The sequence below is a fragment of the Mesitornis unicolor genome, unplaced genomic scaffold, assembly GCF_000695765.1.
Source record: "Mesitornis unicolor isolate BGI_N332 unplaced genomic scaffold, ASM69576v1 scaffold6364, whole genome shotgun sequence".
Lineage (NCBI taxonomy): Eukaryota > Metazoa > Chordata > Aves > Mesitornithiformes > Mesitornithidae > Mesitornis > Mesitornis unicolor.
In genome coordinates, this window is record NW_010180840.1 from 39,323 (window position 1) to 65,369 (window position 26,047).

General features: G+C 37.3%; 1 protein-coding gene across 1 annotated transcript in view; it reads right to left on the minus strand.

Annotated features, from left to right (window-relative positions):
• Nucleotides 1–249: 249 nt before the first annotated feature.
• Nucleotides 250–26,047, minus strand: part of GBE1 (glucan (1,4-alpha-), branching enzyme 1) — a gene marked incomplete at both ends in the record, with an annotated part of 128,666 nt that continues 102,868 nt past the window's right edge. The window contains 4 exons of the mRNA XM_010183216.1: nt 250–401; nt 517–604; nt 19,602–19,664; nt 21,399–21,526. Coding sequence (XP_010181518.1) covers nt 250–401; nt 517–604; nt 19,602–19,664; nt 21,399–21,526 — 431 coding nt within the window. The remainder of the gene's footprint in view (nt 402–516; nt 605–19,601; nt 19,665–21,398; nt 21,527–26,047) is intronic.

Below are 26,047 nucleotides of genomic sequence, written 5' to 3' on the forward strand. Positions count from 1 at the left end.
AATGTCATGCAGTATTATTACACATCACTTGGTTAATTAAGCAGTATAATTTGCTGAAATATTGTGCAGCAGTAGGTTGCTGTCACTAATGATGTGACTTAGAAATGCAGAAAAGAAAGAGAAGTGGTAAGAAATACTGCAGAATGTATGCTTAAAAAATAAAGCCTAATTAGTCAAGTTCTTGTGACCAAGAGATATGTCAACAGAAGATTTAACAGCAAGAGAAATAGCCTCACTGCAGATACCTACCGGATGTATCTGGATGTGCATTCCCTCTATGCTCCACACGGATTCTTCTATCATGTGCAGTTCATCCCCAAGCAAACCTGGCTTGCCCATAAGCAGGATTATCACATAGGTACCTGCTGCTAGCTGCTTGCATCTTCTGCCAGCAGCAGTCACTGTGAAACACAGGATGAGCACCTGATTGATTACAGTAAGAAATGGAAGAAAGTTAAGAAACAGTAAATTTTCTGTGTATGTGTTGTGTGCTTGCAGTTTCATATCCTTGTTTACCTTGGTCATCTGAGTTATTGACATTGTACTTGTAATCCCTGGAGCATATTGCAGTACCTGCGTGCTGGAATGGATATGACTGACTTCCCTAAAAGAGACAGGATGAGGGTAGTTTTGATTGTATCAATCCAGAAGGCTGCAGCACAGTTCATGTCAAGTCTGACTCTTCCACTGGGCATCAAAGCAACCTCAGTAGGTGATGTGTCTTCACAAGCCTTTCATATGTTCATACTTCATTTTGCTTCCCTCGGTGCAAAAAGCTGTACCTGGTGAGTTATGGAGTGATTCTCTCAAATCCTGGGCAAATCATCTGTCACACTTCAGCTTTTAAGAGTAGAGGTGAAAGGGCACAAAGGAAACAAACTTCAAAATATATGCAAGGATATGCTCAGACTTACAATTTTTCCTCATGGGGAAAATTCCATACTGCTCAGCAGTTGCAATTGGAGGAATAAGTTTAAGAAGCTGAAGATGGTTCATCTGGACATTTCTGATTGCAGCTTACATCTACACTGTTACAGTAACTGCTGTGAAAGCAATGGATGAAATGTTGCTGCCAAATCTTTCAGGTCAGGGACAGCCCTGAAAAGAAGCCATCAAACCAGGGTGACAGAATCTGTAAAATGTGGGGAAGTTAGGAGTTAGAAGCTGGGCCTATCATGACCTTTAAGGATAAAGTAAAACACAAGCCAACACGTTTATCTGTGCTGCAGTTTCCCTCTGTCTCCAAGCACCCGAGAGATTTGGCCTTAACAGATCTGCTGACAGGTCAAAATGCTTGCAAATGCCTGCATCAAGATACCCTCCTTGCTGGGTGGTGGGAGCCAGAGAAAAAGGAAGGGGTAAGGACACAGGGGCAGCTCAGAAGGTCCATGTGGTTTGATGCAATTGACAGAAAACAGCTAGAGGCATGCAGGACTAAGCATGGCACAGTCTTGCGAGGTGGCAGGACCCTGCAGGGAGCGCAAGCATATCAGACACCTGCTTGCACTGTCCAAAACAAACAGGAAGATTCATGAGCTCTGTTCAGAACAAAGCAAAAGCAGACAAGAGAGGTTGAAAGCTATGCCTAGCATCAAAGCATATCATGGCTTGAAACCCATCAAGGCTGCTAATACTAAAGGTCAGTGTATTTAATTAGTCATAGGAATGACTGCCTATGAGTTACTGCCAGTGAAACATCAGCAATTATCTTTCATGTTTAAACAACCTTGTACTGTGTTTTACATAACACAGTGTGTATCACCACTCAAGTTTAAATGGGACTATTACAATCAACCACTATAATAAGTACACGCTGCAAGGCAAGAATTTCCTGATGACAGCTTCTATAGCAGCAGCAGATGCACAACTCTGGGATACTTGCTTTCATGTTTTGTACCAGAACTAACACAAAGATTTCTGAAAAAGAGTAACCGTGGGCAGTGATGGAAGATTAGGACTTGCCTCCCTCCACTCCATCAGTACTTAAATCCAGCAGAGAACTGGACAATTGGAATTTTTGTGAATGTGTGTTGAGAATAGCTGTCCTTAGTTAATTTCTAGCTGTTTGTCAATATGGTTTTACGTTCTCTTTCCCCTCCCTGTGAGTGCTCGCTGATAGCATTTCTGGGGATGCTTTAGCCACCAGTGATATCTTGTGCTTACTACAACCACAGGAAAAGATTAAAAAAAAAGACTGAAAAAGCTAAAGTTGCATTAAATATATCTGGTTTTTCATTATCACTTCATAACAGCTACTCCCAGTTAGGCAAACCATGTTCAACTTTTTAAAAAAATACTTAATCACATTACTGAATGTTTCCTTTTTTTTTTTCCTTCCCCCCAAAGATGTCATTGCCATGAAGGACATGTGGCCACTGTTAATTCATTAATATGATGTACTGTATTATACTTGTCTGATAAGCTTGAGGAACATGGGCTGGTAGATCCAGGAGGTTACTGAAAGCTAGGACAAAGACTTCATTCTGTGTAATAGCAGGCTGTTACAATAGCACAACTAGAAAAACCACATACGTATTGCATACAGCAGTCACCACCATCGACAAGCTGCAGGAAGACTGAGACAGCTATCAATTGTAAAGAGCCCATTTTCCAGCCCAAGTTGCATATTTTGGTGGCCTTATGCCATTAAAGAGAGTTATATTCTTGCCAAATCAGTTTTCCAGTCCAGTTCATCATGTGGCATCACCAGCATTTATGCAAGGACCGCCACAAGGACAGCTTGACCCACCCAAGGAAGAAGATGCTGAAGCCAGCAGCCTGGACAAATCATTGCTTGCCAACCCTCCTCAACAGGCAGCAGGCAGAAGTTTAACAGCTGATTTGAATTTTAGAAGCCAAAGGAGTCCTATGGAAAACTCACCCCATAGCTCTATCACTTCAGGTGCTCATGAAAACAAAGTTTCTTATTTTCAGAAGAAAGGTAAAGAGATTCACTTATGCAATGAATTTAATGAAAGCCCCCTCCACAGAGCTGCTTACACTAACAACGTTAGAGCTGTTAGTGTCCGTGCTTTGCATGTAAGACAAGCATTGACTTTGCTTAATATTCTTATTTTTATAGAACTGTTCTGGGAGAGTTTTTGACAAATATCTTTCTATGAAAATGCTCACTTGTCATAATTCAATATTTTTTCATTAAGAAAATCACATATTTGAAATCTTGGAATATTTTTTTTTTGCCTTGGGAAAATAGTTTTCTGCATTAAAAAATCCTGTTCTTTATGCTATACAGCCCTTCTGCTCCATTTCCTGAAATGATCAACACTAGTTCCTTCAGATAAACAATCCTGGATAGAAAAATACATTTCAGTTTTTGGACATGATGTGTTTACATAATTGGCTTTCTCATGCTAGTCTAAAGACATGATTTTTTTGCTGCCAGGGTTTGCTGTTGTCTGACAAAAACATGTCACAGTCAAAGATTTAAAGTGACTAGTGGAATTTCAAAGGCAGGAATTTAAGTGGCATTTAACAAAATCACCAAACATCTTAAGCCTCCCTTCTTATTCCTACGCTAGAAATCCCCAAACCAAAGCTAACCTCAACTTATTACTGAAAACTGCGATTGCTTCAAACATTCAGAGGTAGTATTTACACAGGTTACAGAATACAGAAAAACTCAAAGAAAGTGTTTTGTTTGGTCTAATACCACTGTAATGAATAAAGAAAAAAAATCCCAACAAATCAGCAGTCCATACATGAAAGGAGCTTTGTACAAAAGTAATGCTTAAAATTTCCTACATTCTAAAGAACAGGTTTTCATTTCAGTTAATTTTCCATATCTTTACTGTACCAGAGGGTAGTCTTTTGATATAAGGGTTTTTTTTTCTTTTTTAATAGTGAATAAACTTTTATGAAGGAACTTATATTAAAAATTACTTCTTTTGAAGTAGAGATGTATTTTTACACTTTTCTACAAGGATAATCATGTGCTACTACTACAAAAGAATTGGTCCAAGAATTTTTAGTATGAAATAGATGGAATACATAGACTTGATCATTCACACCCGTGACACTTTAACAGCAGGATAATTAATCTACACTAATCTTGCTCTACAACCCAAGTAAATGCAAGATGTACTCAGTATTTTGTGAAAGGGAACTAAGCAAGAGTGGGATTTACTCCCTACCTTTTCCTTCCAATTACTTTCAAACGACTTCAAGTGACTTCACCTACTTTAATCTTGCCAGCCAATTTCCTTCTGAACTGGACAGCTCACACAGTTTTTGGTGGAGGTGGTGGGTTAATCCCAGCAAACCCTCACAAGCTGCTTGCTCACTCCCCTCTTCTCTGGGATGGGGAGGAAATAGAAGAATGGTGAGAAGACTTGTGGATCAAGATAATACTTTCACAGGGAAAGCAAAAGCTGCATGTGCAAGCAAAGCAGAATTCACTCCCATTAGCAGGCAGATGTGCAGCCATTTCTTGGCGAGGGGTGAGTGGGGAAACAAAGTCCTCATGCTTTGCAGGCACCATTCAGCAACAGCCGAAACATTGATATTTTATCAACAGCACAAACCCAAAAGACAGCACCATAGGGCTGCTATGAATAATGTTTACTCCATCCCAGCCAGACCCAGTACAGCAAGACAGCTAGCTTCTTGCCTCTAATACCTCCAGTACAGAGAACAGAAAATAGAGGAGTTGGTTCCTTTGCTACAAAAGACTTAAGCAGACCACTGGAAAGTAGCAGAACAAAAAATTACGATGGGAGAAACACCACAACATTTGCAACTTAGTTTCTTCAGTGTTTGAAGACATACCTTTCCTCCTAAACATGCTGTATCTAGCTTGCCATTAACCTCATATCCTGAGCAAAGACCGAATATTCAACTCAGTAAATTTAAATCATCTTGTAGAATCATAGAATCATTTGGTTGGAAAAGACCTTTAAGGTCATCGAATCCAACCATAACCTGTCCACTACTAAACCATGTCTCATCTAGAAGTCTTAAATACCCCTGGGGATGGTGACTCCACCACTCCTCTGGGCAGACCATTCCAGTGTCTGATAACTGTTTCAGTGAAGAAATTTTTCCTAATATCTAATCTAAACCTCCCCTGGCACAACTTGAGGCCATTTCCTCTCATCCTATCGCTTGTTACTTGGGAGAAGAGACAAACACCCAGCTCACTACAATCTCCTTTCAGGTGGCTGTAGAGGGCAATAAGGTGTCCTCTCAGCCTCCTCTTCTCCAGGCTAAACAACCTCAGCTCCCTCAGCTGCTCCCTGTATGGCTTGTACTCCAAACCCCTCAGCAACTTCATTGCCCTTCTCTGGACATGCTCCAGCAACTCAATGCCCTTCTTGTAGTGAGGGGCCTAAAACTGAACATGGGATTTGAGGTGCAGCCTCACCAGTGCTGAGTACAGGGGCACAATCACTTCCCTAGTCCTGCTGGTCACACTATTTCTTATACAAACCAGGATGCCATTGGCATTCTTGGCCACCTGTGCATCCTGCTGGCTCATATTCAGTCAGCTGTGAACCAGCACCCCAAGACCCCTCTCTGCCAAGCAGCGTTCCGGGCACTCTTCCACAAGCCTGTAGCGTTGTATGGGGTTATTGTGACTCAAGTACAAGACACCCAGCACTTGACCTTGTTGAAGCTGTACTTTGCACTGGTGAGGCTGTGTCTCAAATACTGTGTTCAGTTTTGGGCTCCTGCTTTCAAGAAAGACATTGAGGTGCTAGAGCATGTCCAGAGAAGGGCAGCGAAACGGAAAGGTCTAGAGTGGAAGTCTTACAAGGAGCAGTAGAGGGAATTGGAGCTGTTTTGCCTGGAGAAGAGGAGGCTAAGGGGAGACCTTATTGCCCTCTACAACCTCCTGAAAGGAGGTTGTAGCGAGGTGGGCGCTTGTCTCTTCTCCCAAGTAACAAGTGCAGCCCATCGATCCAACCTACCCAGGTTCCTCTGTAGAGCCTTCTGACCCTTAAGAAGATCAACACTTTCACCCAGCTCAGTGTCATCTGCAAATTTACTGAGGGAGAATTCAATCCCCTCACCCAGGTCCTGAAGCCCTCCTTAATTGCCCTTGGACTTGTTGTGAGATTTCTTCACTGCCTACTTGGAAAATCAATAATGGATAATAATCCGTAGGCCTTACCAGAGTTGGAAGTTTTCTTTTCACATCTTCAACCTAGGCCCCAGGTAGGCAGCAGATTTCTCTGATAAATGGGTCTGGTGTGCCTTCTGTTCCCTTCAGAAGGGAGTCCCCTGTGACAATGACCCTTTTTATTTATGGAAGAGGTTTCCATGCTGCTTAAGACAGCTTAGGCTGTCTTAACGTTGGGAATGTTTCGTAACTGCAAGGACTGTCATACTCATTGTTACATCCTATACGTTGCTCCATGCATTTAAATTGTCATTTGTGAGGCACAGTCAAAAGAAACAAGCAAGTTTTGACTGAGTTCCCTCTTGTAGTCAAACGGCATGGGTGATTAGTGCTGCATCAATTTTATTCCTTTCCTGATAATCTGAGAAATTATTGTCTTTGTCTTAACTTTAGAAGAGAGTTTTCAGAACTAGATCAATTAAACAGATTTTTTTTTCAGGGTTCAGAATAACTATATAAATACGCTAAAATATCAGCTAAGCTGACACTCATTACCTCAATGCCTACAAGTTCTTACATTTTCTCCTAATTCATTTTGGGCTTTAATTTACCATGAATACCCAAGAGTTATTTTTATTTACAGGGTACATATTGTACTCACAGGCATGAAAAATACAATTTGTCTCATCTAATCGGTCACCATTAGCTTTTGTTTTTACCTTTCCATAAGCAGAATATTTTTAACATATTCAACTGGAGTTATTTTTACCCAGTTTATATAATTCTTTTTAATAAGAGCAGTCATATGTCAGCCTATCACTATTACTGCAACTTATTTTCAGATAAAACAAAACTGAAAAAGCCTACATAAAAGAAACACTGCATGAAGAAAAAAATCTTTCTTTTTATAAATAAAGGCAAACATGACCAAAACTTTTGGATTTTCTGTTTTTAAATGCTCATGAAACTTTCTGAAAGATGCCATTTCTCTCCTCAAGAATTTGAATATCAGTCTAAATAATCTGGAAATCTAAAGACTTAAAACATATGTTTGCATAAGAGACAGCTATCCATTACAGCAAATAACCCACACCCTCAACCCCTTCAAGACTCTTGCAGAGTATACTATGAGGTGTGAAAACACACACATGTGCAGTCTTCTTGGCAAAAAAGTTCCTGTTAAATGTTAGGAAGATGCCACTTATAGGCTGATTTTTAAGAAACTCACGTCCTAACTAGGTGTGATGTATGAAAATATGCAAAATACTGCTTAATCTCTGTAGCTGTCCTCCAAAAATGACAACATACCCAGTTTGGAAACATAAGTCAATGAGAAAACTCTTAAATGCTGAATATTTAAATTCTTAGGAAATGTAAATTATGTAGCAGAATAAAGATGGATCATAGACCTCAACATATCCAGAACAGAATATCCACATTTAAGTTAAAGAAAACAATTTCTGCTGCTCATACAGTTAACTCTCATCCCTCACTAGTTAATTAGTGAAGTTATTTTTGAGCTCTGAGAAGGGAGACTTAAGTAAACAGGAAGTTCTTCCTTTAACTATTAATGGGCAGTTAAAAAAAATTAGGAAAATGAAAATAAAAAGGGAAATGAAAACTTTTTCAAGCTGCTTAAAACATTATTTGGAAGCAGAACTGTGACTGATTAATATGGAAAAATATAATCTTGCATTTATCAGAGTACCCTACAGTTGCTCACCTAGTCTGGTATCTTACTGTTCATACAGCTGGTCTCCCTTTGCCATAGGATTAGACAGGACACATTCCTGCCTTTCAGAGCACATGGTTATCAAATTCTTTACTAAACTGAATATAATGTGCAAGACAAATTTCATAGGAGAAAAAAACAAACAGAAAGGTCAAACTGTTTTTCCATTAATATCTGTTTTCCAGAAGTACTCACCGAGCTGAAATAACCACTCCATTCTTCATCTTGAATTCCTGAATCGTGCAAGGAGGGGAAAACAGCAAGGAAATAAAAACTTATGCCCACAGAATGTCATTCTAGTGGATGCCTGCCTGTTATCACAAGAATAACCTTGTCTGGAGGAGAACTTGAATTATTTGGTACAAAGAACCATGCAGCACACACCAGGAAAGATGGAGGGAAGGTCAGTCTCAATTTTTATATTAACTGGCAGGTGAGGACAAACTTGAGTTCCCATTGTCTGTTAGAGAGATCATGGAGCAACAATTTCTGGGGCCAGAGCTACCAAGAACTACCAGTACTCTTCCAGGCAATAGGGATGTATGCATTTCTACACGTAGAATTATAAGTCCTTATCAGCCCTTTACACTAAGAGAGGTTATCTTTAAAGACAGTTCTTCCATGATATCTAAATCTCTGTGGAGAGCTTTGTGCCCAGGGATACATCACCATGGACCACTTAATTTACTTCTGTGACAGTGCTAAACTATCATATTTGACTGAAGAGTGCTGATTTGAGGTGCACTCAAGCAAAAAAGCTCTGGAGATCATGTGCTTCTTGGAACATGTCTGAGGCTTCAGCCAGTCATTGAGACAGGCAGCTACAAGCCTCAGTGCGTAACAGTAAGGCAGGACCTTGGTTGAAGTCCTGCAATCTGAGTGTGATGCTAGACAGAAGCAGCATTAATATATAATTCAGCAGTATCTGAATTCCTCCTCATAATCCATCACACTACAAAGAGCAGGAGGAATAAATTGTCTTTCCATTGGTATTGCAAGGGAAAATTTTCCAGTCTTGAAAGACAGGCAGGAGCACACCCACTGTTAGAATTTAGAGGTGGACTCCAAAAAAGCCCAATTATTATGCTTTCTATATTTACATGTTCATCTTGCAGATCTTGTCATATGCTTTTATTAATTTATCACTACTTAAATGAAAAATGTGCATAGGACAAATATTCTACAAATCTCAAGAGGCTGTTTCTGACCAAGACAAGCTCCTGATTTCAAGACAGAACAAAATCTAATACTCTCCTCCACTGTTAAAACTATTATACAATTCTTTTACGGTACAAGCAATGAAACCATATATGCATTTGTTTTATCCTCCTCAGTTTATTTTGCATGTAATTTTACACGGTTTATACTTCACATCATACATTTACTCCTTCTCTTGAAAAAAAGGTTTGAGACAGACACTTGCCTTGCATTACACTTTGGAACCTGGAACTGGTGCCAGTAAAAAACAAACCACCCTATAAAACATATTAGATCAATACAGTGTAAATATAACATGTATTAGAAGTTGCTCATTATTTCACTACAAGGAAAAAATCTGGAGGAAAAATAATCAGTTCCAGTTGCTAAAACAGTTCAGTGTATTTTCTGTAAAGTCTTAGTGTAATGGGAATGCTTTTATTAGCCCACTACCAAACAATGATCAAACTGGTGCAGAGGAAATGAAGCGTGATCCTAAACAGTATTATAATACTCAACTGCAATATAAAATTCTCTGTCACACAGAACATAGCAGACTGGGGATGTTCATAAAGTCCTTTCAGTGTGAACTCTGTAAAAGACTGTTGTCCATCATGCTGCATTATTCCATCGTATCCCTTATTTGGTTAAGTAAGCCACAAGTAAGCATTCCAAGACCTGTGAACAGATTTTCAGTGTTGGCACAACTATTCAGTAATTTACACAATGGTTCACATAGGAAAATGGGTAAAATTATGACTTGGAAATGGTCACGGACATCTTCATCTTTGGCTACTTTAAAAGTTAGAAAATTCAGATTTGTACAAAAGACATTCATTTCAGAACCAATTCAAATATGTTTTTAAATAAATGGAACAAAATAAAGCATGTCTTGTTAATTTGGTATTAATTTTCCAGAATACTCTGCAATACATTTTCAAATATACAAAATCTTACTCTTTACAACAAAATTGTAGCTCATGAAAGAACTCACTTGAATAATCTTAGCAGCACTCCAGTAATGAACTACCTTGAATTTAGCAATAAAACACCTTAGTTTGATCACTGTATTTTGAGACTGCTTCTTCATGAGAAGCAATGTTTCAAAAGTTTAAAAGTGCAAGAACATCATCATGTTCCAAGCTGAAAGGCAGCTTCTGGAAATAGTGAAATCAGTATTGCAAGGTCCTGACATTAGTGAAGTAAATGCAATGGGAAGAATAACATTTTAAGTACATCTTCCAGTGTGGTATCATTGCAGTATGAACAAAACACAATTTTCATTGAACCTTTCAATAATCTAAATAAATAGTTGTGTCATTTTTTTTCAGCTGTAGCAAGTGAGATACACAGACTAAGTTATTTGATTGGGAGCAAATAAGCAACACACAATAGCATCAGCAGGTCACCAGTCAATCTGCCTGCCCATTTTTCTATTCAGCATTTTTGTGCAATTTTAATTAAATAAACGGCAAAGTACAATACTCTCAGAGGACCTTCTAATCCATTTGGAGAAGCATTTCTAAGTCCATGCTGGACTTCACTGAAGAAGAGGAGCCTCAAATTAGGTCCCACAAACCGTTAAGGCTGCCTTTTAGCCAAAAACTTCTGTTTTATTTAAGCAAACTACTTAGTTTTAGTAAGAAGCATTAATATGTAATGAACATTTGAATTCACTATCACAAAAGAGGATTACAAGAAATTACAAACTTTGGAGCAGGATCACTCTTATTATTCCTGATAAAATTCTGTAAACAACAACTGAGAATACCTGCTGCTTTGCAATATCTTAAGTGTAATTTTGTACTACTAGAACTATAAAACCAATGTTTTCCTTTCTCCCTCTTTTGTAGCTTCCTCAAAAGAGGTTCTAGTAAGTCAAGAGCTCTGCAATTATATGTGAATATTAATCTTACATTTTAAACACCTAGTATTCCTAAACTCAGTTTCAGAAAGCTTCCTTAGAGCAAGTTTTCTTATGCTTAGTACTAGTACAGCGTATCAGCACTTCTTCTATGACTTGCTTCTTCAGTGACAGTTATAGAGAACTTCATTTTGGGATATCCGTATTCTGAAGAACAATAGCCACTCTGCTTGGAATGTACACCTAGTAAAAATATGACAAGAACAAGAATAGCTGAAATCAGCCTCACAGAATACAATTTCTAAATAACAGTATGTTTAAAAAACCACATGTAAAATATTTTAACTGTTAAAAATGTATCTTTTGTGTAATGTTGTGGGACATAATAATCACATTTAAAGAGTTATCAACTGCTTAGTCCCCAGCACTTAAATTACACAAAATAACCTGAAAGATTAAAAGACAGCTTCACTGCAATCTTTTCTTTTTGAAAAATCTTACTTTGATATATTTTAAACTCGCTACCAGTAGAGGGCCTCAGATAACTTACAATGACCAGTTTCAAAAACCTGAGGACATCTAGGTCAATAGACAGTGCAATGATAAATGACAAAGTTTCACAACACTCTTCTGCTGTGAATTAAAGTTGCCCCAAGGCCTATGATGTCATTTCATACAGGTAAATACCAGCAATATGACACAGCAATGTATTCTTCTCGCCCTTGGCATCTACGGAGTTTCAGTGTCTGAGCAATAAAACTCACTCTCAAAACTAGACAGATTAAAAACTAACTGTTACATTATTGCATTTTTCTTAACACTTTTCCCCCTCAATTACCATGAAGAAAACCAAACATATATAACCAAAAGACTCCTCATAGATCACAAAATAATTTGTGGCAATATATTTTACATGACATTCCTTCCAACAAGAGTATAGAGTCACAATCTGAAAACAAGACCAATATGTACTATCTACCAATTACCTTGATATACGGTACTCCATCAATTGTCAAGTATATGAATGTGTTTGCTGAACCAGTCAATAAAAATGCAATTATAAAAGGTAACACAAGATTGAAGATTATTGGCTTCATTCTGACAACATCTCTTTGGAATGTCATCTCTTCATCTCTGTGGAATGTCTAATATTCTACAATTTCAACTATGCTATCTTCTAGGTTTTCAAAGTTTTCAAAATGGAATAAAGCAGTAAAGCAAAAAGCTTTAGGAAAAGGAGAAAAAGAAAAAGAACAGCTGATCTTCATTGAACCAGATGGAGCTATGTCCAATGCTGCTTGGAAGGCAGCAAACATAATGATTTCCCCTACGGTTTCGGTGATAAATAGCCTCTACAAATCTGTGCAGGAGAGGAAATACTTAATGAAGTCAACTATCTCAGAATGTATAGATAAAGGAAAGATTTTTAAATTGTGTATTGAGAAATTAAGTGCTCTGAGTTTGTATGATGAAGTGAGAAGGGAGAAGGAACAAACAGAAATAATTTTTTTAAGACAGAATGTGTAAAATGTTACTTCAGTTAAGGGAACAAAAATTAACGTTAATACAGGACACAGCAATTCTCAATTACATCCTGGTCAATAATATGTCAGATCCTAGGAGGAGTAAATTAGCCCAGTTCCTTTAAAGTCAATTTACATTAGCTGAAAATCTGAAAGCAGTGTGGAAGCATCCCACTCTTACCACTTTCATTGCAAATCAAAATTTTAAAACTGGTTTTAAAGCACGATTTCAGAACTTGTGCAAATGATTGTATTTAGACTGATGACAGTTACATTTTCTGTTTACCATGAAGAGATTCAACTGACAGTTTATTACTTCAGCTACATTTTTTTTTTCCTTACCTGGGCAAATTAAACATGCATTTGAGTGTTTTTTGTCTTGGTAGGCTTCTTGCTAAATCACAGAAGAGCTACATACGGCATTATCTCCTAATCTTATCAACTTATCTCACTGGTCAGTATAACCACCTTTAAGGCTTAAATAAAATTGCAAGAAGCTACAAAACAATTAGGGTATGAACAATGAATATTAATTATGTATCAAATATATTAATATTTATTAAATATGGTTATTAATTATTCATTCCACCGCTGTACGATTTTTTTAAAAGGAAAAATACTACACAAGCATTAGATAATTCTTGTTACAAATGTATCAGGATTATTCCTTACCCCCAGCCCAACAGTATTTCCAGAAGTACTACAGTGTACATGCTCTGGCTTTATTACTTGTTTTAATAGACAGAGTACAGAACATTTGTGTGAGGAAGAGGAAAAATGTGATGAAAGTTTGGAAAGATTGCATGTCTTTCCTAAGGTAAAATGAAATCCAGAAGATTATCTGCCCAGGATCCCAGCAGGGTTTTCAGCCTTCTCAGCCTAGATTTCTCACCTCTGCTCCTTCCTCTTCTGACATCCTGAATCCAGAACTTCCTCAGCCTTTCCACTCCAGTATTTTTCCTTTTCCTTCAGCACCTCTTACTTGCACTACTGCTCTTGTAGTAACACATCCCCATTAATTTAAATTTATTTTATCTATTCTTTTCCTGGGTGTACTGAGTAGACTGTGCTCCAACCATATGCTACAATTTGCCACCAAATGGCATGATTAAAAAAAGTCAGGAATCCATTGCTGACAGGCTAAGTTGAAATACAAACATCTTACTGTACATTTGAGCCCAGCGACTTTCAAATATATAAAAATATGGATAATCCTTAGCTAAAAGCTAATTAATTAGTAACATTAGGCATATTTTAATTGATGCCTCTATCTGATTTAATTAAGAACTCTGCTTATATATAATATTTCAATCCATTGTTCTGATTCATAATGAAACACGTACATACAGTACTTAGTATCATAGAAATAAATGTGCAAGAGCATGCAATAAAAGGCCCACATCCCCAGACACTAAAACTGCAATGTTTCCATTGTATTACTTAGTTCTCTCTTCCTTAAATACTGAAAAAAGTGGCAACCACCGTTCTTTTTGCATTTCCTAGGTAAAGTACCATGGATTTTTTTTTCCTCTCCTTTTTCTTTCTTGAAGTTATTTAGGGTCAAATAATAAAGAATTTTAAAGAGAACTCCAACACACTGAAATGCATTAATGAAGAAATTTCTTCTGACATATTATGATATGTGTCTCTGACAAACTCCATTTGATTCCACTTAGCATCCAGCATAATCCCAGTGCTTTTCAGTTGGGCTGCTACTCAGCAAGTTGGTTTCTAATCTTTACTGATGCATGGGATTCCTCTGCAGAATTTTTCTTCACTAATTTTTATGAAGTTTCTGTTGATTAAATTCTTAAATTTATTGACAGGTCTGGATTGGACCCCTAACATTCAATTTATCAACCATTCACACTAATTCAGTGTCATCTAGAAATCTGCTGAGGGTATGCTCCATCTCATTGTTCTAGTCACTGCTGAAGATTCTGAAACAGTATCAGCCCTAGCAGCAATTCCTACGACACTCTCCTTGATAGCAGTTGAAAGCTGGACACTAAACCTCTGATTACTAAAACTGCAGCAGCCCAGACAGTTTTTAATCCACCTAAACCACCAGCCTTCTCATCCAGCCTGCATTTCCTCAGCTCCTAGGTAAGAATGCTGCAGGAGCCAAAGCTGAAAGTCTTACTACACTAGTTGTAGCAACCTCATGCACACAGCTAGAGTAATTTCATCACAGGAAGCAATCAGGTTGATCATACATGTTTTGTCTTTGCTAAATCAGGGTTGGCTTTCTGATTGACCCATCTCATACTCCCCACGTATTTGGATATGGATTCCAAGAGGTGGTGGCCCATGATCTCTCAAGGGACTGAGGGGAGAGGCTGACTCATCTACAGATTCCTCAGCTTTCCTTGTTCCTTTTACTACAGCCTTTCTTAATTTGTTCAGAAGTTTCCCTGACCACTACGATTTTTCACAGATAGCAGCCTTGCAATCACGTCACTGAAATCTTTCCAGACCTCTGGGTGTACCCCATTTATCTAGTGCCTTTAAGATGTCCCTAACCTACTGCTCTGTTACTGCTACTTTCTTTTCAGTAGTGTATCGGCACACAAAAGGGTCTGAAAGCAGACTTTGCCCTTAGAGTCTGAGGTAAAAAAAGGCATTTAATACTTCTGTAGCCTCCACAGTGCCCATTACAGGCTTCGCTCCTCACATCGTCAGGGGACTTGCATTTTTTCTTAAACTGCTTTTGCTATTAGTATACTTGTAGAATCACCTTCTTGCCACTTATTATCTCTAGCTAGTTTTTATATAAATAGTACATGGCCTGAGATATGTATCTATCTATAGATAGATAAGTATAGTAAAAGTATATAGAGGTGTCCTGATTAAAATCACCATAGGAAACCTAGGTATTCATCAACAAAAGACGTTATCAGAACTATGCCATTTCTGATGTTTTTTTGTACTCTTGGAGGAGGGTCTCAGAAATTTATTCTTGCCTTCCCTTTTTCTCTTATATATTGTAACTGAATTATATACTTCCAATTACCAGTTGCGATTCTATTGATTTCTGCTCTTCTAACCTGCTTTTTTCTGATCAAAAGTTTTGTCCTATTCATGTCTCCTTTACCATTTCATGAGGCTTACTTAATGAACACGGACAGCAGTGAAAACCCAAAGTACAGAATACTGAAGAGAATGAGTTCATAGCTACCCAACTATCTTGACTATCATTTGACCATCTCTTTCTTCTGTTTCGAGCTTTCTGTGTTCATTTTAAACACCCTTCCCAGCTCTTTCCTTCCCAGCAGGCACATCCATGTTGGAAGAGGCCTCAGGAGGCCCAAACTCCCTGCTGAAAGCAGGGTCAGCTATGAGGTAAGACCAGGTTACTCAAGGCTTTAGATATCTCAATGAATTTGTCCTCTGCTTTCTACACCAATTGCTTACTTATTACCTTAGTTCCTCTAAGGTGTCACACAAATGCCACTATTTTTGGATATCATGAAGACATCTAAAACCACACCTAGGAAAACTCATGTGGCCTTTTCTGATGGGGGAGTGGAATATGAGGAAGGGAGAACATCAGATCTGTTTGGAACAGAGGTAGGATGACTCAGCTGTGAATATAAGATTTTGGCAAAGTTAACATTCAAATGTTTAGTCATCAAACTATCATTGAAAGTCTTTTTATACTCAGAGGAGTATTCAGCACAAATGAAGTGGAATAATTGCAGTTTACTTCACAGGCAGATGTGCTAACAAAGAGGATGGTGGGGGATAGGAATGTTGTTTCTAAGTCAAATACATACAAAATTGTTTTTTGTTATCACCTCTGACCTTTTTATACTGCACGTTCATTTAACCTATGCGGCAGTTACACTGTCTGTAACTAGGGAAATCCCACACAGATCAAGGCTTCTGGCACTAAAATAGTGTAGCCACTCTAATACAGAGACAAAAAAACATTAATCAAAATTAACCTGCTTTCCACTAACATATATGGTACTCTATCAGGATTCAGTCTATTAATGTAGGCTATCTCACAGACATGGAAAAAACAACTGGTTCTACTACTAGTACTTGCCAGAAACATAAGAAGCTTTTCAGTGATACAAATGCTTACTCCTTATACTTCTATTTTTTTCTGTAAATATCTACATAACTTCAAGAAATGAGAGATTAGAAAAGCTTAGAAGAATACAGGAATACCAAACACAGGAAAAAGTTCACCAAGCAAGCAGTTCTGCAAATGACAACTGCTACTTTCAGATCTGTCAGACTAGATTCAGTACCAGGTGCAAACACAACTGAAATTGGCTGGAACTGCAGTGAACTACTCTTCATCCCACTTTCTGCACTGGAAAACACCAAGCCCTAAAAATAATTTCAAGGTCATTTTGCAACAGATGGGAGAATTACTGGAACTCAGAGCTACATCAGACACTGCAGAAAAATATCTGATAGTGCATATTGCAGCTGGTAGATGCAGAAGGCAATGTCACAAGAGTCTGTGCCAACATTTTCTCAAACTTTTAATTAAAATGAGGGCTGCAGACAATCTCATGTCTCTGTATCACTACTAATTGTCAGACTCTGACACTATTCTGAGGATATAATTAACCATCAATGAATAAGATACATGATAGCCTTTTCTTTCTGCCTATAATTTGTTGTACAAAGCCTCAGACATTTTGGTTTTCATTTTGCTAGATATTGCATATGACAACGAAAATATGCTTAAAATAATGCAAATTTCTGCCTTCCAATTTGATTTTCGATTTACAGCTGTACAGCATGAATATGCAGAAAACCCACTTCTCAGACTGTCTTGTTTCATTTATTCAAAATAAGTCCATATACTGCACAGGCTGTATCTCAAAATTTCTCCTCTAACTTCTGCTCTCTTTCTTCAGGTTAAGAAAGAATACTTTAAAAGAGGCAACAAAAACACTAGCAAACAAAAAGACTAAAAGATAAGATGAAAGAAAATGACTAACAGAATAACTCTGGAATCATTATACTTGCTTGTGGTTTTAAGAAGTAAAACGATCAATGAATGAGCAAATGAATTTGTAAGTCTTAATCATCAAGAAGTAAAAAAAAGACCTTGCTGGTATTCAAGTCTAACTGATTCCCCTAGTTAAAACACTTCATTTTCTAACTACAAACATTTTTCCATATAATCAGTATATCTGTGCATGTCAGGGGAGAAAACAGTTAAAGACTACATCAGTCGCTTAAAATTCAATACATAAATCCTTATCATGAAAGTTATTCAAATGAGTATTTTCAAAGATAAGGTCACTAAAAGCTTTTAGATAATTTCAGTTTATGTGAGTATTTAAATTTGTCAATAGACTCAAGGAAGCAGGAAGTTGCACTTTGACATTGAATAGTATACATTAAGGTCAAGGTTAAAAACCCAACCCAGGAAATAAGGATATTCTTAAAATAAACTATATAATTTCAGTTTCATTTAGTGTGAAAAGATTATATCAGGGTATGCCAAAAATAGAGAATCAGAAAAAAAAACCAGTATTGGGGACAGGAGGGAAGGAATACTTTGACATCTATTTATTTTTTAACTATTTGGAAAGAACTACAGAAAAAGTAAATATAAAAAAGCTGAAATATGTTAAACTATTATATTTCACAATAAACTGCATACTGTTTTGCCAGTGACACAACATACTCTGCAATATTCCATTGAGCTTGCATATTCAATTTTGTTGGTGCATGAAGTATCAAAGTATAAACCCCACCATTTTCACATAAATCCCAACTTTTGGTGTGCCACACAAATATTAGAATTACTAGGACACCCATTGATTCTTAGTTCCATTTTACAGTAAAATGCAGTCAAGTCAGATGCCTCAAAAACGACTGATGAAACATTTTGAATGGAGTGTTATTAAAAATGGTTCTGGTTCTGCACCCCCACCTCCCTTGCCAATCTAAATTTCACATCCAACTACAACCACCAAATAAAGTATCAACAAATGACTTCGTAAAGGGGCACTAGGATCTGACAGGAGTTTAAATGTGTGTGCGGCACTTACATCTTACAAAGTGATGATAAGAGATCATGAGATAAGAGATAAGTTCATATAAACATTGAAAAAAGCACACGATTTTTACAAAACATAATTCAAAAAAGACTCTTAGGACAATACCACAGTGGAAACAAAAACAGAAATAAAACTGTGGTAAAGTCTACTTTTACGAAGACAAAGTGATTAACAGCTTGTTATTAGAAAGTTTGGTTATGGGTTTGATTATGTGGAAAGCTGTGTACATTTCATATATTTGTTAACAATCCAGAACAGAGCAAGCAGTGAAATGGAAAAATTAGATTATAATCGTTATCTGAATCAGGCATATTACAAGGGGCTTTTTTTGTGCATTTTTCAATGGAGCTTTCAAGGAGTGTCTCATGATTCTGAAATCTGGCCCTCCACAGCATTACTAAACAAACCTGAATCATCATCTGTTCATCAACAAAATTTTACAGTGAAGTGCCTAGCAGTGCTTACATAGCTTCCTCTTCATCCAAGGTTCTTTGCTCCAAGAATTTCATATCTGTTTTCTTCTCAGTTTTGCAGTGTCACTTTGAATATTTCTTTCATTAGGTGACGTTTCTAGAATGAATCATGTCACATCTAATCTTCTATTTTTGTAACACATTTATGTGCTAGTTAAGCTTGACTTGACCAGCAGAATTATTGCATGTGATTTCATTTTGTCATAGCCCTCTGGGCATGTTTTCCTGACATTGTTTTCTTACACACCTTAAGGAAGGTGCATCTGTCACTAAAAAAGTACTTCTTTGTGGTGGAGAAGGAACTAAAATTTTTGAAACAAGATACTTAGGTCCCATGCATTATGCAAAGAGAATAAAGTAATAGTTAAACTGCAGGAAGATAGCCTTTTTGAGTTTATTGGGGTGGCACCATGTGGTTTTTGAAAACAAATTTGAGGGGAAGACTTCTACTAGGGTTTTAGAAACTTCAACTACGACTAAAGCAACTCCCAAGGATAACTGATTACTCAAGAATTAGGATGCAAATTGCTATTTAAAATAAAACTTCACTGTTTTATTGTAAAATAGCAACTAGAGGTATTTGCTGTAACTGTTCTTCTTTCTTAGTTGTAGTTCAATCTTGCTGAATTTAGTCAAGTTTTCTAGATTTTTTTTTTCCCTACTTACTTTGACTAGGTATCCTTTTACTAGCATTTTACCTCTATGTAGTGCTTGTAGCATCTTCTGGGCTGTTGGCTGAAGGTGGTCTTTGAATTGGATGGCTGAAGGACATAAAAGAAAGTTAACGTGACCCATGCTGCTGGGTTTCTTTCTGACTCAGAAGTGCCATTGCCATGCCACAGTTTATGCCGCAAAAGTGCATTTGCTGCTTTGCTCGTCACATGCCTTATCTTCCACATGCTCCTAGTAAATAGCATTTTCAGATGTTGTCACACTGTTTTCTGTCTTGAATGAGTTGCACGCACCATCTAAGAAAGAGTCTAAATGTGAAATATACATTCCAAATTACAGTTAATTGGCTTGCAAAAGTTAAGTTAGTGGTAGATAATTAAGATGCTCTTGAATCACCAAAGCAAGGTATCTGAATTCGACACATGAAGCAAGAATTCTGGAAGCATTAATTTGCTACATAACCTTCAGGAATGGAATCTTAGAGCCTTAGTTTCTCTGTATACAAATGAGCACAGATACTTACTCACATTATAAAGGCATTGTCACATCAAAATACTTTTAAAAAAAGATCCCAAGATCCTTTACACCAAGCACAAGAATTCTTTCATGTAATGATACCATTTTTAAAAAAAGCAAAGGAGAGAAATGCCAATACCCTGACTACAACGAAAGAGGGTGAGTGAGAGAGAGATACACATTAAAAGTTACAAAAATTCTCAGGAGTTTAGATCTCATGAGAGATGTTAAGATGTGACACATTCTGTCATGGAAGAGGAGTGGCCCAGTGCAGATATTCCATTTTTGTAGCCTGTTGAGATTACAAGTGTAACTTATTTACAGGTGTTTATGTGTATAGATATACCTATGCATAGATGTACACACCCCTTCACCCATGTATACGTTTTAGATATGAAAACCTGGTTAGTCATATAAGCGTTCTCAGAACTTTTTCAGTGAACTCTGCCTTAATTCATGGCCTTTTTGAGTCTTACTTATGAACATATACACCCATATGCATATATAAATACATATGTAAAGAACCAGGAATATGTGTATATATGTATACATATACATATATAAAGAATGGGAAAATGATGTTTTAAAATTGTTAATTGTGGTAAGCAATTATGATTTTAAGAGTAATGAAGAAAGGTAGAGTTTTTATTAGTCACCATCTCAGCTAACAGATATTGTATGCAAGAATAAGCCTCCCCACTTCATCTGAAATGATTTGTGGGAAAGTCTTTATCCATTATTCGTATTACTTTACGAATGGAGATTCTTGAAATTCTTGGTGTGAACAGAGAATGTCTGTTTCATTTTGCAAAGTATTTCTGTAAGCTGAGGAGGAGAAAGCCAGTTGGCAAATGCATGACTTGCTTCAATTTGTGTTTGTGGAGTTAAGTGAATGATTTCAAGAAAGCAATGCAAGATTCAGTTTCTACAGAGCTTTAAATCACAAAGCAAGCATGAAAATGGAGTTTCTCAGACATGAAAATAAAGCAAATGATGATATTCAAAATGAAAATTCAAAAGCACATTAGAAGGTTTTCATGCATGTTGGCAAGGAATGTTGTGTGCCAGACACTACAATAGTGCATGCAAATTTAAATGCAATGAGAAAAATCAGTTGATTATTAGGTCATAATCAAATCATAGCATCATTGTCTCTATTCATATAAAGGTTAATTTCAGAAAATAGATTTTAAAAAAACCACCACTTTCTAAAACACTCCTAGAATAGACTCTGTATTTGTCCAAAGAATTTTAAAAGTTATTCAGATGAAAGAAGAATGAAAAAAAAAAAATAAAATCTCACTTACCATAAGTGAATTAGGTCGATAATTGTGAGGATATTCTTCAGAGAAGTACTCTGTACTGTGGTCCAGCCTTTGGTGTCCTCCATATTCTGCAGCATCAGAATCCAGAAGGATTTTATACTTAAAAACAACTGTTAAGGAACTATGCCAAATTACTGTTAAATGGGAAGTAAATCAAAGCAAAAAAAACTAGAAGAATTTTTGGAATATAATTAATGCTAATAAACTCAAAATAAAGCAATAATAAAAATAAAATGTAAGAAAAGAGTTAAAAAATATACAGAACAGACAGAAGCTGTATGACATTTAGTCTAGAAAATTTCATCTTAGCACAGTGATTCCTAGTAAAGAAAGTAGCTTCCAGTCTCTTCTGGACTCTTCCATGAATTATAAGTTTATATTATAACACAGTAAATATGCATAGCACTATATGTGATGCACCGGACTAGAAATGTACCACTAAACAAAATGAGTGGATTTGAATAGCATGTAAGAAGTTACATAATTTTGACCATCAAAATCAATCGATGTTTAGCAATATTTTACAGTTTGACAGCATCTGATCAAGCGTTAATGAGAAAAGGATATAGTTCTACAGAATAAAACTTCACAACTCTTTTGAGAGTCTTTGAGAAAAGATTTTGAATTACTATAGCATAAACAAGCAAAAGAAAGCTTGTATTTAATAGAAGACCTTTTAAGAGACAAACATTCTGACTGCAGTTGTTAAAATAAGGTGAGTTACTTACAGTGTAATGAGTTGGAATAGCTGCATAGATGCTTAAAAGGATTCAAACAGATTTAGCAAAAAATAAAAGATGAAATAATTGAAAGAAGAAAAACAGAAAATGTAAGGAAATAAATGGGGAAATAAAGAGCTAACACATATTCAAAATCAATTTATTCTTATCTGGAACAGCAAATAAAATGTTTTAATTTTATGATTATTTCAGTACCTTTGAATTTCTTATTTGGACATAATTAAAACATCCTTTTTCCTCCTAAAGTTACATCAGAAAGCCTCAAACTCCGATCCCTACCACCCAAAACATATACAGAGAGAAACAACAGTGCTCTATAATCCACAATCTACTTCCTTAATTTTAAACCATGGAAGAATCTTATTTTGGTAGAGCTTGTGTTTAATAGGATTTAGGAAGAGTGATGCAACACTCTAAAATTCAAGTCAGCGGTCCTTAAACTGCTTTTGGGCTTCAACCTTTTGAAAATAGGCCTGCTCAAAAACCTAAGGATTTTGATATTAACAGAACTGTTTTTATTTAAGTCTTTTTACACTACTCTCTTTTTATCAGATGAGTTTAGGAATTTTCCCAACCATCAGTCTTACTGATTTAAATCTCCAGCACCAACCACAGGCCGCTCAGTCTCACCTTTGTGCCTGGCAAGATCATGGAGCAGATTCTCTTGAAAGCTCTCCTAAGGCACATAGAGGATGAAGATGCGGTGATTGGTGGTAACCCACACAGCTTTACCAAGGGCCAATCATGCCACACCAATTTTGTTGCACTTTATGATGGAGTTATAGCTTCAGTGGATAGGGGAAGAGCAACTGACTTCATCTACCTGGACTTGTGCAAAGTGTTTGACACTGTTCCATGTGACATCTTGGTCACTAAATTGAAGACACGTGGATTTGATGGGTGGACCACTCGCTGGATAAGGAATTGGCTGGATGGTCGCACTCAGAGAGTTGTGGTCAATGGCTCAACGTCCAAATAGAGACGAGTGGTGTCCCCCAGGGATCGGTACTGGGACCAATGGTGTTTAACATCTTTGTTGGTGACACGGACAGTGGAATCGAGTGCACCCTCAGCAAGTCTGCGGATGGCACCAAGCTGTGTGGTGCAGTTGACGTGCTAGAAGGAAGGGATGCTAAAAAGAGGGACCTGGACAGGCTGGAGAAGTGGGCCCATGCCAACCTCATGAAGTTCAACAAGGCCAAGTGCAAGGTCCTTCATCTGGGTAGGGGCAATCCCCAGCACAAATACAGGCTGGGGAGGAGAATGGCTCGAGAGCAGCCCTGAGGAGAAGGACTTGAGGGTGTTGGCTGAAGAAAAACTCTATGTGAGCTGACAATGAGCGCGTGCAGCCCAGAAGGCCAACTGCATCCTGGGCTACAGAATCACAGAACGTTAGGGATTGGAAGGGACCTCAAAAGATCATCTAGTCCAATCCCCCTGCCGGAGCAGGAACACCTAGATGAGGTTACATAGGAAGGCATCCAGGTGCGTTTTGAATGTCTCCAAAGAAGGAGACTCCACAACCTCTCTGGGCTGCCTGTTCCAGTGCTCCGTTACCCTCACTGAGAAGAAGTTTCTTCTGAAATTTAAGTGGAACCTCCTGTGTTCCAGTCTGTGTCCGTTACCCCTTGTCTTATCATTGTTTGTCACCGAGAAGAGCCTGGCTCCATCCTCGTGACACTCACCCTTTAAATATTTATAAACATTAATGAGGTCTCCCCTCAGTCTCCTCTTCTGCAAACTAAAGAGATCCAGCTCCCTCAGCCTACATCAGAAGAAGTGTGGCCAGCAGGGCGAGGGAGGTGATTCTGCCCCTCTCCTCCGCTCTCATGAGACCCCACTTGGAGTACTGTGTCCAGCTCTGGGGCCCTCAACACAAAAAGGACAGGAAGCTGTCAGAGCGGGTCCAGAGGAGGGCCACAAAGATGATCAGAGTGCTGGAGCACCTCCACTATGGGGACAGGCTGAATGCTGGGGCTGTTCAGCCTGGAGAAGAAAAGGCTCCAGGAGAACCTTATTGCAGCCTTCCAGTTTCTGAAAGGGTCCTACAGAAAAGTTGAGGAGGGACTTTTTACAAGGGCAGGTAGTGATATAACTTTGATGACTTTGGCTGTTGTCCAAGTGGGAAAACTATTTACAGCAAATGCAATTGTTATGGCTATGCTAATTTTAAAATAATTCATACCAATTCCTTAATCCAGGCAATAAAATTATGTCTAGTAGTGCTCTCTAACAATACGAAGTTAATATCACTGCCTTTTCACACTTTGCAACATAACTTATTGATTCTATGATTATTCGGAATAAATACTGTTAACCAGATGCTGAATAATGGGGTCAAAAAGAATTTTAAGGTCTTCACAAATCTGATATTTCTCAGGGAAAAAGAATTAGTTTTGTAATCATGCCCATTTGTTTTCCAACTTAGACCTCACAGAAAAGCAGATTTTCACATTTCAGAATCTTACAAGCATCTAGGTTTTTGAGCACTATCATCATGAAAACATGAAACAGCTGTGAATTTTAATTAAGCCTATAACAGAAGTATTTCCTTTTGTGGTGGGGTTTCTCTGGTTTCAGTGTCAGTGCTGCAAATACTAGCCTGTACTCTGAAAAAACCCCAACTATATCTGTTCAGTTGGATGCTCTGATTAAATTTCCTAACCTCTAAAGTAGAGGAGAGTAGCATAAGCAATGAACTCTTGTATAAATAGAGCTGGAAATGAAAAAGCTGTCATTATCTACCACATTAATTACTGAATTATTATGCTTTTATGATGTTTTGAAATACATATTTTAATGCAATTTTTTTATTTAATCTTATGCATGTTTAATGACACACAAAACACCACTAAGTAAATGCAAATCATAAAATAGGATAATTTGCATTTTGTTCCTCAACCCTTACTATTGACAAAAGAATCAAGTGCTATTTGTGGGCGTGATGGCCTTGCAGAAGAGGAGGCCAAGAGAAATTTCTACTGACCAGTTGTAAAACAATGTAAGGCTTATGAAATATGTGTAAAAAAACTACTCTTTTCTGTATGGCTTGGTTTGACTCACATAAGTATCTATCACCAATCAAACACTGGATTGGCTAAAAAGTAACTGTGTTTTTCTCTGGATAAATAAAAGGTGACTTTTTCATGGGAAACAAACCTGTATTAAACAACATAGTGTCCATTTTGTTCAATTAACTTTTGCCATCTTTCAGGCAACTTCATGATTCCAAGCTCAAAAAAGTTATTATCTTTTTCCTTTGGGGAATATCTGCTTTGGAAGTGCTTTGAGCTGGTCCATCACGCTTGGTCCAAGACCTTTGTCATTTGTGATTTTTGCAGATGATCCATTTGTCATTACCTGTTATCATAAGTTTCAAAAATTGATTGTTTTCCTCACGTTTCAAGAGAGAACTGCGTATACCAAAGCACTTTGTGAGATGAAATTCTTTGAGCTCACGTGGTACCCAAATATCAAGCTTCCTAATGTATCCAAGTTGTTTTAAATGCTTTTCAATGCTGAATTTTAATTACGGTAAGACTATCAGCAATCTCTCATATTGTTGAATGCTGATTGAAATAGATCAATGACTTTATTTTGTTGTTATCAACTTCAACTGGCCTTCCTGAGCATGCTGCATCTTTAACATCAAAATCTTCAGACCAAAACTTAGCAAACCAATTCTGACACTGCAGTAGTTTTAAGGCATCTTCACCATACACATCACAACTTTTTACGACATTGCACAATGTTTTTTCTTTTTCAGAAGTAATACAGCAAAATATGACTAAAGTGTTTCTTTTGATTTTCCATTTTGAAACTGATGCCAAATAGGTAATTCTTAACAAAACTGTGCACTTTTTCATTTTCTAAAACAAGCTTGAAGTCCCA